The 14,876-nt window shown below is 42.5% G+C and overlaps 1 protein-coding gene across 1 annotated transcript in view; it reads right to left on the minus strand.

Annotated features, from left to right (window-relative positions):
• The window catches only part of LRRC2 (leucine rich repeat containing 2), a 103,059-nt gene that overhangs the window by 53,356 nt on the left and 34,827 nt on the right, over positions 1-14,876 (minus strand). The window contains exon 4 of the mRNA XM_090038574.1: positions 8,826-8,982. Coding sequence (XP_089894700.1) covers positions 8,826-8,982 — 157 coding nt within the window. The remainder of the gene's footprint in view (positions 1-8,825; positions 8,983-14,876) is intronic.

The following is a 14,876-nucleotide window of genomic DNA, read 5'->3' on the forward strand; positions in this document are numbered from 1 at the left end:
TCTCAGTAGAAGGGATCTACATGTGAAGGAGACTTCTGGATAAGGTTATCCTTATAAATCAGTGGTATATCCAAAATGAGTGAGAGCATGATGCTATACAAAGATGTTATTATCTGTCCCTGGAAATGATAGTTCAGAATCTCAGAAGTCTTTGCTGTTTCATCCACAGCAGCAAAAGTGCAAAGATCTCAACAAAGGTTACTGTACTAATAATCAGAAGTATATTTTATTGGTAATTCTCTGCACTGAGTCATTTGGAATGGTTTTAAATAAGGTTTAAAGCTCTCAAATACTGACATCCAAATGTACTCTCCATAATTATTTTACTAAAACCATATAGTCAACATGAGCTAGAAATGCAAGTCCTTAGTAGGCAGTGGACCAAGAGGTGTTTGGGGCCTACATCCCCCATGTAGCCCCACCATTGCTAACCAGAAGTTAACAGTTCCATTTCATTGCAACTTTCAAGGTTTCCAATTTTCTTTCTGTTCCATACTATAAGAGGAACCAAACCATTGAAATTATGTTAAAATATCCAGTTTCTGATGAACATCCAAGCTTTCCAATTCTGGAAGTTAACGTAGCCAACATGTTGGCCACAGATATGGGAGACACTCATTCATCTGCCTGAATCAGAGCAAAGTTTTTCAAAGTGATCAAGAATGAAACAGGGTGTACTGGGACTATGTTTCCCATATTCCTCAGGTCAGTATATAAACCTTCATTTCACTGGAAATGTAGCAAACAGCTTTAGACTCATCTTTTCTCTTTAAAATTATCTTAGTATATCAAAAGTTGCCTTAATGTGCATCACCAAGTTAACTTCCACTAGATCACTTGTAATCTAGTGAATATCTAAACTTTGGTTCAGGTCTGTATTAAAATTAAAGACACAGTACCCTGCAACCTTCAGCCGTCTCTCATCAATCTCTCAAGTATACTTTAGCTGTGTTATTTACTTATGTACTGTAGATTTGTAAACAGAAGCTAGAATGATAGATATCTGAACGCTTAACCTTTGCAGAACACTGACTGCTGATTTAGCACCCAATCTGCACTCCTTTCTTAGGCAAAGTTCCCAGGGTTGGACCCATGCAGAAAAATAACTTGGTGATTAATCAGTAAGATATGAGTAAAGCTAAAGAGATTCCATTAGCCTGAAACTATATCCAAAGCTTCAGATGCTTTTCAAATGCTTTTTATAAGATTTTTCTATTAAAATAACTGTATGCAAGCAATACATACTACTGCATCTATAGCACATAAAGTAAAATCAAACAAGTGTATAAACTTAGATGCTGTAACAAGGCCCCTAACCCATTACTGAGAAGGGGGAGCAAATCCTGGGGCCTACTGGCCAGATGCAGACTCTAGGGTGGAAAAGACTCAGTCAAACACTGACCACAGAGCAGGCAGTGACAGAAACATCAGGAGTTGGAACTTGCATAGAAACCCCTCAAGTCCCAGCAGCAAGGAGCATTCCCCAAGCTGTCCTAGCAAACCAAAGCAAAAACTACTTGCAGCAGCTCTGGGAGGCAGGTGACCACCAGAGGGTGGGGGCAGGGAGCCATAGAAACACCTGGCCAGAGCCAGAGGGAGGCAGTCTGGCCCCGCAAGCTGCAGGGGAAAGAGCTCCTACCCAAGAAAACTGCAAGGGAGTGCCTGGCAGACCAGTGAGCTGCAACACCCTGAGAGCCTACAGGAAGATATAACCCACAGGTGGGGTTTATGTTGGTACCCAGGGAGGGCTGGCTTGGGTGTTTGCTTACCTACCCTGATGCGAGTGGAAGGTTTTCCTTTTTTTTTTTAAAGAAATAGCATGATGTTTTCCTTTGGTTGATGTTTGTTGGCCCAGAATGGAAGGTTTATGTTAAGCAGCTGCTTGCTGCATCTTAAGTTATACTGGTGATTGTGGTAGGGACTGTGAGGGGTGTTTTTGGTGGTGCCATTAGTGCTCTAGGGGCACATGAATGGCATCAGCCCTGCTGGGGGCAGGCTCAAGGACTAACAATCAAGCAGAGCCTGGAGCCGGGCCACTCTTGGAGTGGCAGAGCCCAGATCTAGGCTGCGACTGGGGCCACAGAGCCCAGAGCCAGATGAAGACAAGGCCCAAGGAGGTTTGGGACAAGGCTAGGACCCAGAAGCCACATCCATAGGCCATAGGAGCTAGCCACTAGAAAGAGGAGGCTTAGGCCAGGAAGGCCTAGTACCAACAAGCATATATGGGTACCCCCTGAGACACATAATTAGCCCATGAGCCAGTGAGTGAGACCAGGGTTGGAAAGCCCTGGGGCAGTCTCCCTTCCTTCAAGACATAGTGGGTGAGCAAAGGGGAGAGTTCCCCAGAAGGGTGGAACAAGCTAGGGTTGAGCAACCACCAGGGGACATCATGACCACTTCATGGGACAAGCACCTTGTTACAGATGCTAATCTATATTTTTTTTAGATCAAAAGGAATCTTTTTATAATCTGACTAACACAAAGAGAGCTGCATTATTTACAGAGGGGAGTCTCTATTCCTGTATTCGAACTGAGCCATCTTAGCAAAGAAGGTGCTCATTCGTGTCTAGTTGTATTAATGGGAATCTTTCCAGTCTTTGGGCTAATATGTCAATTTAAGCTGGAGCCTTGTCTGGAAAATCAGGAATGCTTGCTGATAGTTCAGAACTATAATATTAATGGCCATCATCTGCCAAACTACACTACTGCAAATTCCTGTTTTTGATAAAATACATAAAAATTCCTGGGAGCAAGGACCCACCTTCAGATCTTCCTGCATTCAGGCAAGTCATAAGCCACATACAGACATCTAGTTTCTACCAGGAGAATTGTCTTCCTCTTGGTAGAAAATGGAAGTGTGTAGATATTCAAGCTCTCTCTGCTGGAGCAAAAATGGTCACTTCATGAGAAAAATAACCCAGCAACAACCAGAGTTCAGTTGCTCCCAGGAGAGCTTCCTTTGGGAGACTAAATGTCTACACATTTTCCCCTGGCTTAAGTCCTCTGGGGACTAGGAAGAGTGGAGCTGGGGTGGAAAGATTCTTGTGCCTTTCCAAAAGTAGGGTCACCCCCCTCTGAAGAAAACATGGGCCAGCTGCTCCCACCCTTCCTATAGACAGGAGAGGAGGAGTAGAGGAACCCTAGCTGTTTATCACCTGCTTTTCATACAAGAGTTCCTGGTGCAAGAAGCAGGCAGGGGCTTTGCCACACTTTGTTCACCTCCCAGGCACTAGGGGCACCAATACATTGTTCCTAATGCCTGCTCTAATGTGTTCTAATTACAGTGCATCAGAGCAGACTTGATTAATTGAATCTGCTGGAGTGTGCTAATTACCACACTCGAACAGCCTCGGTGTCGCATGTATTCAGTGCCTCTGTGCTTCAAAATGTTGAACCAGGGAGTGCTACAGGGGGTGCTGCAGCCACCCCAACATTTGCCATAGCCCTCCTCCCAGTGCCACTGCCACTTGCGCAAAGTGCGGCCCTGGCTCAACCCCTCTCCCCCCCCCCGCCAGGGAATCCCAGCGCCACCCCCACCCCACACGCAGATCTGTGGGCATGTGCCCCCCATGCCTTCCTAGGTTGCATGCTGCAGTGGAATCCACCCCCCTCCCCATGCCCCAAGAAGAGCTGCTCATGGCTTCATCCTGCGCCCTGCCCCAGCTGTGCAGCCACTGCCCCAGCCCCAGCCTTACTCCCTCTCTCACCATGGAGGCCTCAATCTGCCCCTCCCACTCCTATTCCCTCACAACAGGCTTAATAGCCAGACCCAGCTGCTCTCCATGCTGCTGAGCTGCGCTTCTGGCCACCTGCATGCCACGCTGTGGCTGCGTGCATGTACGGGGCATTTATCAGTGACGTTATCAGCTATATCAGTCAAAAAAAGCTGATTGCCAATGCTGTCAATTTTTCTTATATCAGTGTCAATCTGATATGGCACTGATGTGTCGGCACACCTCTAGTCATTAATTGTACTGTTCAACCCATTCACAATATCAATCTCCCAGATTGCTTTCAATAGTCACTGAGAGATCAATGCCAATTCTAGTAGACTCCTGGCCAATCCAGGAGGGTTGGCAACCCTGGTCAAGTGCCACTTCCTGATATCCTTTTCATTTAACTTCAACTCGTGGCAAGTGGAATATAAAAACAAAGGGAGCAAAAACACCAACAGAGTACAGCACCAAGGCCCTGCTCTGGTACAGGCCTTTAGCCTGGGTTCCTCTACAGTGTCCCCCACCCCAGAAGAACCATGAACAAAGTAGTTCTAACACTGTCCTAGGAAATGGAAGATAAAGGCTTTTATATGAAGCCTAAACCAATGTGTTTGTTGTAGAATAAGTTCTGAGAAGACTTACCGGGTTGAGTCAGGGAACATGGGTGAAATAACACCTAGTTTCTGGATCCCAGGCAGATTTTGGTGCAAGTTTCTCAGCCTTGGCAAAACTGAGACATCTGTACATGGATAGAACAACTATCAAGGTCCTAGGGAATTTAAGATCACAAATTGCTGCATATATGGAGCTTGGTCACCTCCAGAGCTAGGTGGCAACTGAGCAGAATGTTCCAGGAACTAACTTAGCACCCAATTTAGTCCAATAAAAAACTAAGTCCTTCATAGTATCTAGCACTAGGTGTGCCATGTACTAATATCCTTTATCAAGTCAGAAACCACTTGAACAAAGACACAAGAACAAAATTTGTTTTGAAAAGAAAGATGCAGCAACCTGCATGGAAGTTGGACAAAGGTGCATAGATCCCAGGAAGTCTGAGGCTGAAGGGGCATTACAGAAGTCACAGCATTTCTATGACTAGTTCTCCTAATACTTTAGCTTCACAAGGGTATAGCCTTCTCAGATTATTCTCAGGATGCAGATGATTAAGGCTCCATTCTCAGAGCCTCACATCCCGCAAGGCAGAACTGGCATACCGATTTTTTCACTACACATAAGGATTGTGTGGGACACGTGCATCCTCTATATATCCTCTCTGTGGGCCTTACATGGTTCAGATAGTCTTGCTTTGCTGTAGTGACCCTAGACCCTGTAAATTTATTCTTGTACAATGAGAACACACAGAGCCAGGCACCACTTAAAACACTAAATAGAACTTAGCTGTACACATGTGGTGCACAAACCTGAGTACCTGTATGTGGGGGCTGAACTTCACCACAGGAGTTGAGAAACTGCAGCTGCTATTCAGGCACTTAGCTCTTGATTCATTAAAGCACTTAAACCTATGCATAATTTCAGACAACTCCCACTAAGATCAATGGGACTATTCAAGTGTTAAGCCAAGGTAGGCAAAGTACTTAGCTGAATCAAGACTATATTTCATACATATAAACAAACCTTTGACACTTAATTTCAATCCTGTTTAGAAATAATTTAACACAGAGGACCAGAGGGATAGGTTCCACCTATGAGATGACTAAATGCATTCCTATTCTGCCCTGCCTCAGACCCTGAAAAATATGTCTGCTTTTCTAATACACCTTCATCACAGCCTTAAGACTAAGGGCGTGTGTAGATGAAACAGGGGCCCTAAATTGAAGTGACGGGCTTTCAAAAACACTGCTTCAATTTAGGACCCTTTCAGGTGCACAGACCTGAACTTAACTGCCCCTCCGATGGCAGGGAGGGCAGGACAAGCTGCTGGTGGGCAGAGTAGTCCCTGGGCTGGGCGGGCAAACTGATGCTTCCCTTCATGGCTGCAGCACCATCCCCACCCCCAGCAGCACCCATGCACAGGCACACTGGTCGGGCGATCCTGGGGGGCACCGCAGCCGTGGAGCAACTCAGGCAGGCAGGCTTTGGGCTGCTGCAAGGCTGCCTGCATGGGCTTCCTGCAGAGCCCCTGAGATGCATGGAGCCTGGTGCTTCGCTCCGCACCCCAAGTCATTTAAGGCACGTTACATCGCTGAATTTGCTGTAGTGGCTGGAATTACTGAGAATTATATACCACCAACACGTACAAACACCAACACCATTAAAGTGATACAAAAGCATTTAACCTATTTTAAAGGGTCGTGCCCCTCATTTCATCAACACATGGCCTATGGTATTCAAAAAGTGAGGAGGAGGAGCACTCGTCCACCTCGTGTCAGCTGTTATTCAGAGACTCAACCAAGGTGGACCACCAAGGGGAAGATCCAGAGGAGGTGTGGGAGAGTGATCGCACCCCTCTTTGGCTATTTAATGCGTGAACTCTCAGTACAGGGTATGGCCAGAACCCCTACTTTTGTACAGGCCAGTTTTATTCCAGAGCCCAGGGCATAAGCATTGCTACTGTCACACCTTTCCCTTGCTGCTGAATTGCCTTGCTGTTGGGGATAGGAAGGGACAGAAAGGGCAAATACCAACAGCATTCACCTTCATGTCTCTGGAATCATGCAAAAGGAAGGGCTCTGGCCAGACTAAGCCCCAATTAGTGGGTGACCTCAGAGCTCACTACTCATGCAGAGCTCTGGCAGGACCTTGTGCTGAGCAGGCAGCAAGCTCAGATTCTCATGTGCATGTGTGGCACAGCCAAAGTTGGGAGTTGCATGTCCCCTACCTCTTTTCTGGATCATTTACAGATGTCTAAGTAACACTTGGGAATAGGTGGGAATAGGATTTGGCCAACAGTGTTTGCACTCTTCTCTCTATGTTTTTCTTTTATTTAGATCAGCGTTTCTCAACCTGTGGGTTGCAACCCAAAAGTGGGTCACAAGAATATATGAAAAGGTTGTGAACCAACTTTAAAAATCGCTTCTCCTTTAAGGTGAAAAATGTGGGAAACTGTGGCTTTTTCCCTTGCAGGCTGGCAGAGTTCCAGCCTGCAAGGGGCTGCTTGGGGCTCCCCGTGACCCACACACACACACCCTGTCCCATACACCCATCCCCTGACCCATGCACTGGGGTGCTTGGGGGCAGGGAGGGACAACAGGTTGGGAGTGAGGGGTACTGGGTCGGGACTGGCTGATGTTTACAACTGGGTTCTGGTTTTAAAAAAAAAGAAAGAAAAAGAAAAAAGGGTGAGACCACTAATTTAGACCACCTTGATTTTGAAAAGCAATTTATTAAAATCATAACCTCAGATGCATGTGATTATCTCCCACTGCTTTCAGCGGGAGCTGTATAAAAATTATTGATGGCAGAATTGAGTTCAATGCATATATGGATTTTTCTTTTAAAAACTGGTTGGAAACGTATTTGAAACCTATCCTCTTTTCCCAAGATTGGCCTTCAAATAATTGCTCCAAAGAGAACAGATCATGCTAGGATTATTAGTTTCAAGTCTTTTGCTAGAAACAAATGTTACTTCTTTTCATAACTAGCTTTACTTTTAAGGACTAGTTTCTCAGTTAAAGTCCAGTAGTACAAGAAAATGAAGAAAAAAAATGGTCTTTAACTGCATCAAAGGGTCAAGTAGTATTCAATTTTTAGCATGGTACTTGGTAGTCTAGGAAAGCACGTCCTTAGTTAAATTGGGGGAACTAACATTTTCCATTCCTTTCACATTCCCTCAGACAGAATTTAATTTCAGAATATTTTTTTTCCCATTCTCCACTGCCTTCTGGTGGAATTCTTCAGCCAAATAAGACTAATGATCCATGTCAGTACTAAGGTCAAAGTACTGATTAAATAGTTAGTGTTTATTTTACATCTTTTAACTCCTGCTTCTGTTTTGTATATGATTTGTTTGAGTATTTAACTGCCGGGCACGCCATAAAATATATTTTTTCAAGTCAGCAAGCAATTATCTGTATAAAATGTAACATAAGAAAATAAATAAATAAAAAGCAACGGTTTTATTCTATCAAACAAAAGGTCAACATAGTAATTTCAAAGTACCATGACTCTAGATAAGAATATTAAAAGAACCAAGGGTCTGGGATAGATAGCTGCCAAGACAGAGGCTTTTTTTCCTACCCTGAATTAATATACTGACTACTTATATGCATTATGAATCATACGCAAGGAGTGAACCTAAGAAGGGATTGATGAATCTGAAACCATGAGTCTGTTACCAAAGGATACAGTATGAAGAGCAGACTACTAGAGTGGGAGAATGTGTTAGTGAAGGCTGGAGTAGCAGAGATTTTTCTTTTTCAAAGATACTACCAATTTCAACAATGATTCTTGTTTAAAGTGCAGTGAATCTCTCAGACAGGTTACGACTTAAAAAACTTAGAGAGATTACTATAAACAACAAAAGAACCAGGCAATTTTAGAATTTTAAAAAATGTACAATAATAAAAGCCAAAGTATGTAAGGGCTAAGGAATTAAAATCCCCTTTTAGGTTTTTTTGCCCACCCTCCATTTGCAGATCTATTTCCTAGTTAAGTAACATGAGTGGATTAAAAAGGAGTTTAATACAAAATTATGTATTACATGTTTTCTGGTAACTAATGTTTTTTAACACTTTTTGGAGCCGGAGAGGCATGAATTCACTGGTTTCAGGCTGCTTTATGAGATGTTGCTCATACTGTTGCTAACCTACCAAGAGACTTAAAATACTATCCATTTTTGAGCCAGACTCCCCAGTCATTTGAAAACAAACCATGACACAACAGAAGGCAATTTGGCTACCCTAACCTCTTAATAGATGAGCATCAATTTTTCCTGTATTTGGGCCATGTTTAACAGCAAAGTATCACATGCAATTCAGCAAATAACTTTAAAAAGATAAACCCCCAGAAAGTACAGTTTACTGGAAGAAGTACAAGATATTGTAGGTAGAGACCAGTATCAATAAGTAGTACATGTATGCCAACACAACACCATGCATTTGCACATTTTACCACCAAGAAGCTTAAATAGCTACATACAAATTAACATACCAATTTCAACTGGGAGATGCGTGATCTGGTTTTTTGATAATTCCAAGACTTTCAGCTCCTGAAACAAGGCAATGTAAGCTGGAATGGTTTGTATCTTTGTGTTATTTATATGCCATTCTTTCAGATGTGTCTGTTCTTTCAATGAATCTGGGAATTCCTGTAAATGAAATTAGATTACATAACTCAAGAGCATTGGGCCAATGTATGTAAATATATTCCTAAATAAAAGGAAGGATAATGCCTATGCCAGTACTTAATTTCTGTATTTCACACTGGTTGCCCTTTTAAGACTTTCTCTTTTAAGAAGAGTTTGTCATGGCCCAACCAGATATGATCAATTTCCAAACCACTGGCTGGCGCGTCCTTTCCTGCACAGAATCCTTAACTAGTTAACAGCAACAGTCAGCTTGTTTGACCACTCCTGTTCAGACATTTTCAAATTGTCTTTCGTGGTATTTTTTGCAATGGGCTTGATTAACGGGATTGCAGTGCATAATACAGAATCATTTTTTGTTTTATAGCAACAAGATGATAAGCATTTTGTTTGCAAATATTGCAGTGGAATTAAAAATTAGCATGTGAACAGATTTCCAGAGAACTGCAGAAAGGTCATCACTTATGATCCTTTGTCCTTTCCTTTTAGCAAACTCAGGTAGCTCACATTGATCTCAGATGGATTTGTCCATGCAAACACTGTTGAAATTGAAGAGGACCTTCATATGGAAGGTTTGGATGCTATCATACCCAGCCAAATGGAAAATGTGATTTCGCTTTCCAGAACTTCCGAAATTTGGAGAAGCTGCTTGGTGATTCTTACAATGCAATCGACAGGACCTGCCCAGGATACAGTGGTGATCAATGGTTGATTGGAGGAAGTGATGATTTTAAACTGGGAGAGATTAGGGGTTATTTCTTCAGCTAACAACAGCTATTTACTGAGAATGCTGCCATCATAAAATGTAAGTGTTCTCCAAAATCCACTGCATGGGGAGGGAGGAGGAGGGGCCTGGCCACACACCCCCTCTCTGAGCTCAGCACTAGAATGGAAGGGAAGGCTGCTCTAACACCCTCCCTTCCTGTCCTGCCAGGGCCTGGCCACACCCCCCTGAATTCACTGGAAGGGAAGGGAGGGCTGCTCTAACACATCCTGGCTTTTAGCTTGAGCCCCTGCCCAATGAAGCCATGTGTCTTCATTTCTTCAGTCCAGATGTGGATTTAGATGTTTTGCTTCAGGCATTCAGACTTGAACATTTTGCCATACTAAAAACATGTACTTAGCATGTTATACTGTTAATTAAAGTTTCCATATTAACCTCAATGTTGAGCTATTTCTGTTTTGAATTCAAAAAAGTCTAGTTGGAGACCCCAATTCAACAAAGCATGCCCTTTTCCAGGACAACATCCTGGGTATAATTTTCAGCAGTACCAACATTCTATTTCCTAAACCACTTTGGGCATCTTTACACGTGCTCCGGGGATTGGGGGACAGGCACTTTAATTACAGTAGTTCCAAGGGCCACTCTAATTAAAGCACCTGCAACATCTTGTGCATTCAGTGTCCTGTGCTTCAAAATGGTGACGGGTGCTTTAACTAAAGCTCATCGAATGAGCTTTAGTAAAAGAAGTGTCCCCACTGCCATTTTAAAGTGTGGGAACATTGAACACACAAGATGTGGAGGCCGCTGGAGTGTGCTAATTAGCATGCTCTGATCCGCTGTAATTACAATGTGTCAGAATAGCATCCCCGCACATTTATAGGCACCCTTACATTCCTAAGTGTGACTTAAGCACACTTAGGAGCTGAAGTCCCATTGACTGTCTGGAAAATGTGATTCAGGCTCCTAAGTCACTTAGCTACTTTTTGAAAATTTTACTGCATGTCTTTCTTTTAGCTCCAGACAGGTTAGAACATTAAGATTGAATCCCTTTACTTACACAGGTTCATCCATGCCATTTAGTGAGTGCAGCTTTTAGCACGTACACACAGAGAAGAGGAGGAGGAGGGGGAGGCAGGTAAAATGAAATAGGATTTAGTCCTTTCAGTTTCTAAACAGGGCTCTAGTTAGAAACAATCCTTGTCTTATCTTCACAGGTACCTTTTCACCCCAGATATCCAAAATTACTCCCAATACATGAGGATGAATTTGATTTTGAGGTAATTTTTGAAACTCCATTGAGTTTAATCCATGTCTTTCAGGCTGGCTAAATTATGGGGATTGCACCATTTTAAAGCCTTTAAAAACAGATTAAATTTGTTCTGATAATTGGGTGACAGTTTTGAGCCATACATCTTGGTTTGAACTATGCAACCCTTAAACATTTCCCTAACAAAATTCAATTGATAAAAATAAAGGTTGGAGAATTTTCAACTCCACTTAATAAAGTAACATATAATTTAGCAATCTTCCTCCTAAACTTTATATCACTCTGCACCAGTAACATCTGGAATAAATAATCTATCTGATGTGGTATTATCTTCTCTACAAGACTAATTCTGCCTCTTAAAATGAGATTTAATAGCTTCCACCTATGCTCCCTGTATAAAATTATTTTTAAAGAAAAAAAAACGTTAACATAGTAAAAATAACTTTCTCAGTGCAGTGGCCACAATTACAACTTGTATACAAGATTAAGAAATTTAGCTTTCCTTTAGATTCAATAATTTCCCTAAAATATTAACAAGGTCACATATTTCAAAAGTTTCCTACCAATTAAGCATTAAGAATAGTGCCACTTCTCTGCAGCTAAGTTATACATCTTAACCTAGATAAGAATATTGAAACGGAGAAATTGAAATGCTGGGCATGTTGCTAGAGTTTGCTTGTTCTGGGTTTTTTCCTTTTTATTTCCTTTTGGCAAGGAATGACAATGTTGTTTTAATTCCATGATTTTATATACATAGAAATGTGTATGTAATTCTTCCCCCTCCTGCTCCCTGCCTTTTCTTTTTGATAAGGATCATTTTGGGGGTTTTTTCTTCATTTTCTCCACTAGGTGTATGTTACATTGTGATCCATCTTATATATTTGTCAGTTTATGGCAGTTAAAAGAAAATAAAATGTCTGAATTGCCTCAGGGCTGGTAATGAGAAATCTTTCCAGCTTCCTATGGAGGTGGTTCCCCCCCTCCTCCAACATTATGTGCTGTACATTTTTCTGTTGCAAAAATAAATCTTAATGGTTCAAACTAGTACTGCTTTTTCTTCAGCTCTTTTTTGATTTCCTCCCCACCCCACACACACACTTTATGAGATACATTGAGACTTAACTTCAAGTGATGGAGGAACACACAGATGTACCAGACCAAGAGAAGCTCGGAAAAAGGAACTGTGACTAAAGAAACAAGCATTTGGGTGCCCCAGTGTTTAGGCAGCATTAGAGTGATGGTGTGGCCATGATGGTCCAGGAACTATGTGAGAGGCAAGGTTTTCTTAAGATAACATCTTGTATAGGATTACCTGCATAGTTGGGATGGAGTTAGATGAGTTTCTGAAAGCAAGACATGCTTCTTCAGGCCTGAGGAGTAAAAGCCAGCACAATATAATAAAAACCAGTTGAAAAGGGGGGAAATTTCCAGGGGTAGTAGACAAATAGTTAACAGAAGAAAAGTTGATTTCTAGGAGATCAAGGTCTATCAAAAGGGAGATGAGTTATTCTCATCTTTCATACATGGGAAGAATTTAGGAATCAGGTAGGGTATAATATGCCATAAAGACAATATCAGTGTTAAGTCCTTGGTTCTTAAGTGTCAAGCCAGCATATGAATTTTTGTTCCCAAGTTTGCCTTTTAAAGGTATTTGTTAGATTTTCATTGAACATGAGGTGGTGTCTCTGTCTTAATGGTGTCTCTCTGCCCTTTATATTTTTTTTCTGTGAGTTCATTCTGGTATGTAGTCATTGTTTATTTTCACCCACATAGTTGTGACAATGGCATTTGCTGCACTGGATCAGATATAGCACATTTTGAGAGAGGCATGTATAGGCTTTATGGATTCTGTGAGATGGTTGTGAGGTGTGTTGATTGCTGATCTCCAGCAGTAGAGATGTGTTGAGAGGTAAAGCATTTCTTGCTGAGGCAAGGCTGCGTTCCACTTGACGTCTGTTGGATAATTTGCTTCTGATGAGGAGTTGGGCAAGGTTAAGGGGTTGCTTGAAAGCCAGGAGCAGAGAGGCTGGGAATACTTCTCTCAAGCTCTGATCTTGTTTAATTAGTTGTTTACTAATTCTTCTGATCAGTTCCAGTGTGGGGCAGTAGGTGACCACCAAGGTTGTGTGATCACAGTGGGGTTTCTTTTTGTATTGTAGCAGGGTATTTGGATGATATATGGTTTCTTTTCCTACTGGAGTGTCTTTGTTGTATAAAAACAGATGAGGTTATTTGGGTAAATCCAATATCTTTTATTAGCCCAACTCAAATAGTTAGAAAAATTATTCTTAGCAAGCTTTCAGGCACAAACACCCTTTGTCCAGCTGAAGAAGCATTTGCAGATGGTCTGTGCTTTTCCTGAATGGGGTGGTAAAGCAGCCAGAGGCCAGTAGTATGGAAGAAAGTCAGTCAGTTAAAATGCAAATTGAGGTGGTCAGTAGGTGAGAGACAGGTGGCGGGGGGAGGAGGAATGAAAGTGGCTGTAGTCAGAGGATGAGACACAGGAGGGTGGTGGGGAAAGGAATAAGAATAGCTGGTAAAAAGTGGAAGTCAGATGTTAGGCAGGTTATAATGTGTTATAAATCCAATGTCTATATTTAGTTCGTGATTTTTTGTATCCACTAGATTGATAAAGTAAAGTTCATAGGCTTATCTGTGGAATGATTTCCAGCTGCCCATGGTGTGGAGGAAGTGACAGTTGTTGAAAGTGAAATTATTGTGGTTGGAGATGAAGAGAATGATACGTGCAACATGGTGTTGCAAACCTGAGTGTGCTCCAGTGTTCTTGTAGATATTTCAGACTGGCAGCTGTGCCTTCATGATGTTGGATGTTAGGGTACCGACTGATAACTTCCATGTCTGCAAGTATGGCCTTCTTGGGGAAGTGGCTGACGTTCTTGATTCCATTGAAAGAGTCTGTGATATCTTGTAGAAAATTTGCTCTTTGACTGACAAGTGGTTTCAGGACAGTTTCTATGTATCCCAGAAACACTCAGTGCAGGTACCACAGTTGAATATGATGAGTCTGCTAGGGTTACCCCATGTATAGATCTTTGGGAGCATATCGAAAGTTCCTGGCGTGGGAGAATGGGGAACAAGTGGAAGTAGTTTTTTTCCTGAAGCTCATGTGGGAAGGATTTGATGACATTTTCCAGTTCCAAAGCAAATTCTAGTGTGGGATCTTCCCCAAATTCTTCATAGTATTTTGGTGTCAGAGACTCATCTGTTGGCTTCATTAATGTATTTGTGATGGTTGATGAGGACTATAACTCTACTTTGTAATCAAACCAGTGGACAATTTTGTTTTTGAATCTTAGGAAAGGCATAGCTTTCCTCTCTGAGGGAGAGAGGTCATTGTGGTTCTGGGAACAAAAATTCATAAACTGGCATGACACTAAGACCCAAGGACTTAACATTTAACTAAGGGCTTAACCAAGAACTGATATTGGTTGCATGGTACATTATAACCTACCTGATTCCTGAATTCTTCCCACACATGAGATGAGAATTACCCTCCTCCTTTTTTATAGGCCTTGATCCAGGAAGCCACATAAAGAGTTTTAATGAGTTGTTGTGTGCCAGGTCAGTACCCCGTCCCCTTCCTGCTGCTGCCACAAATACTCACCAAAACTTCCTATGTGGGATGGAGCCATAGAGGATGGACAGCAGTGTTCAGGAGTGAGACAGGTGGGCGAAGCCAGGATCACAGGGTTGCCCCTGCCCCGGGGTGGGGGCAGGTGGGCTGCCTAGTTGCTAGGTCCCGGAAGCTGGCCAGGAGTGAGGGGAAGGAGATGGGAGGAGAAGACAGGAGGGCACGTGTAGAGTTTGCCCAGGCCTGCTGGCCCAGTCCTGGCCAGCACACCCAATTTACTGGCAGTGCTGATCCTGCTGCAACCACACAGGTAC

The sequence above is a fragment of the Crocodylus siamensis genome, chromosome 3, assembly GCF_052110815.1.
Source record: "Crocodylus siamensis isolate JL-2025a chromosome 3, ASM5211081v1, whole genome shotgun sequence".
Taxonomy (NCBI): Eukaryota; Metazoa; Chordata; order Crocodylia; family Crocodylidae; genus Crocodylus; species Crocodylus siamensis.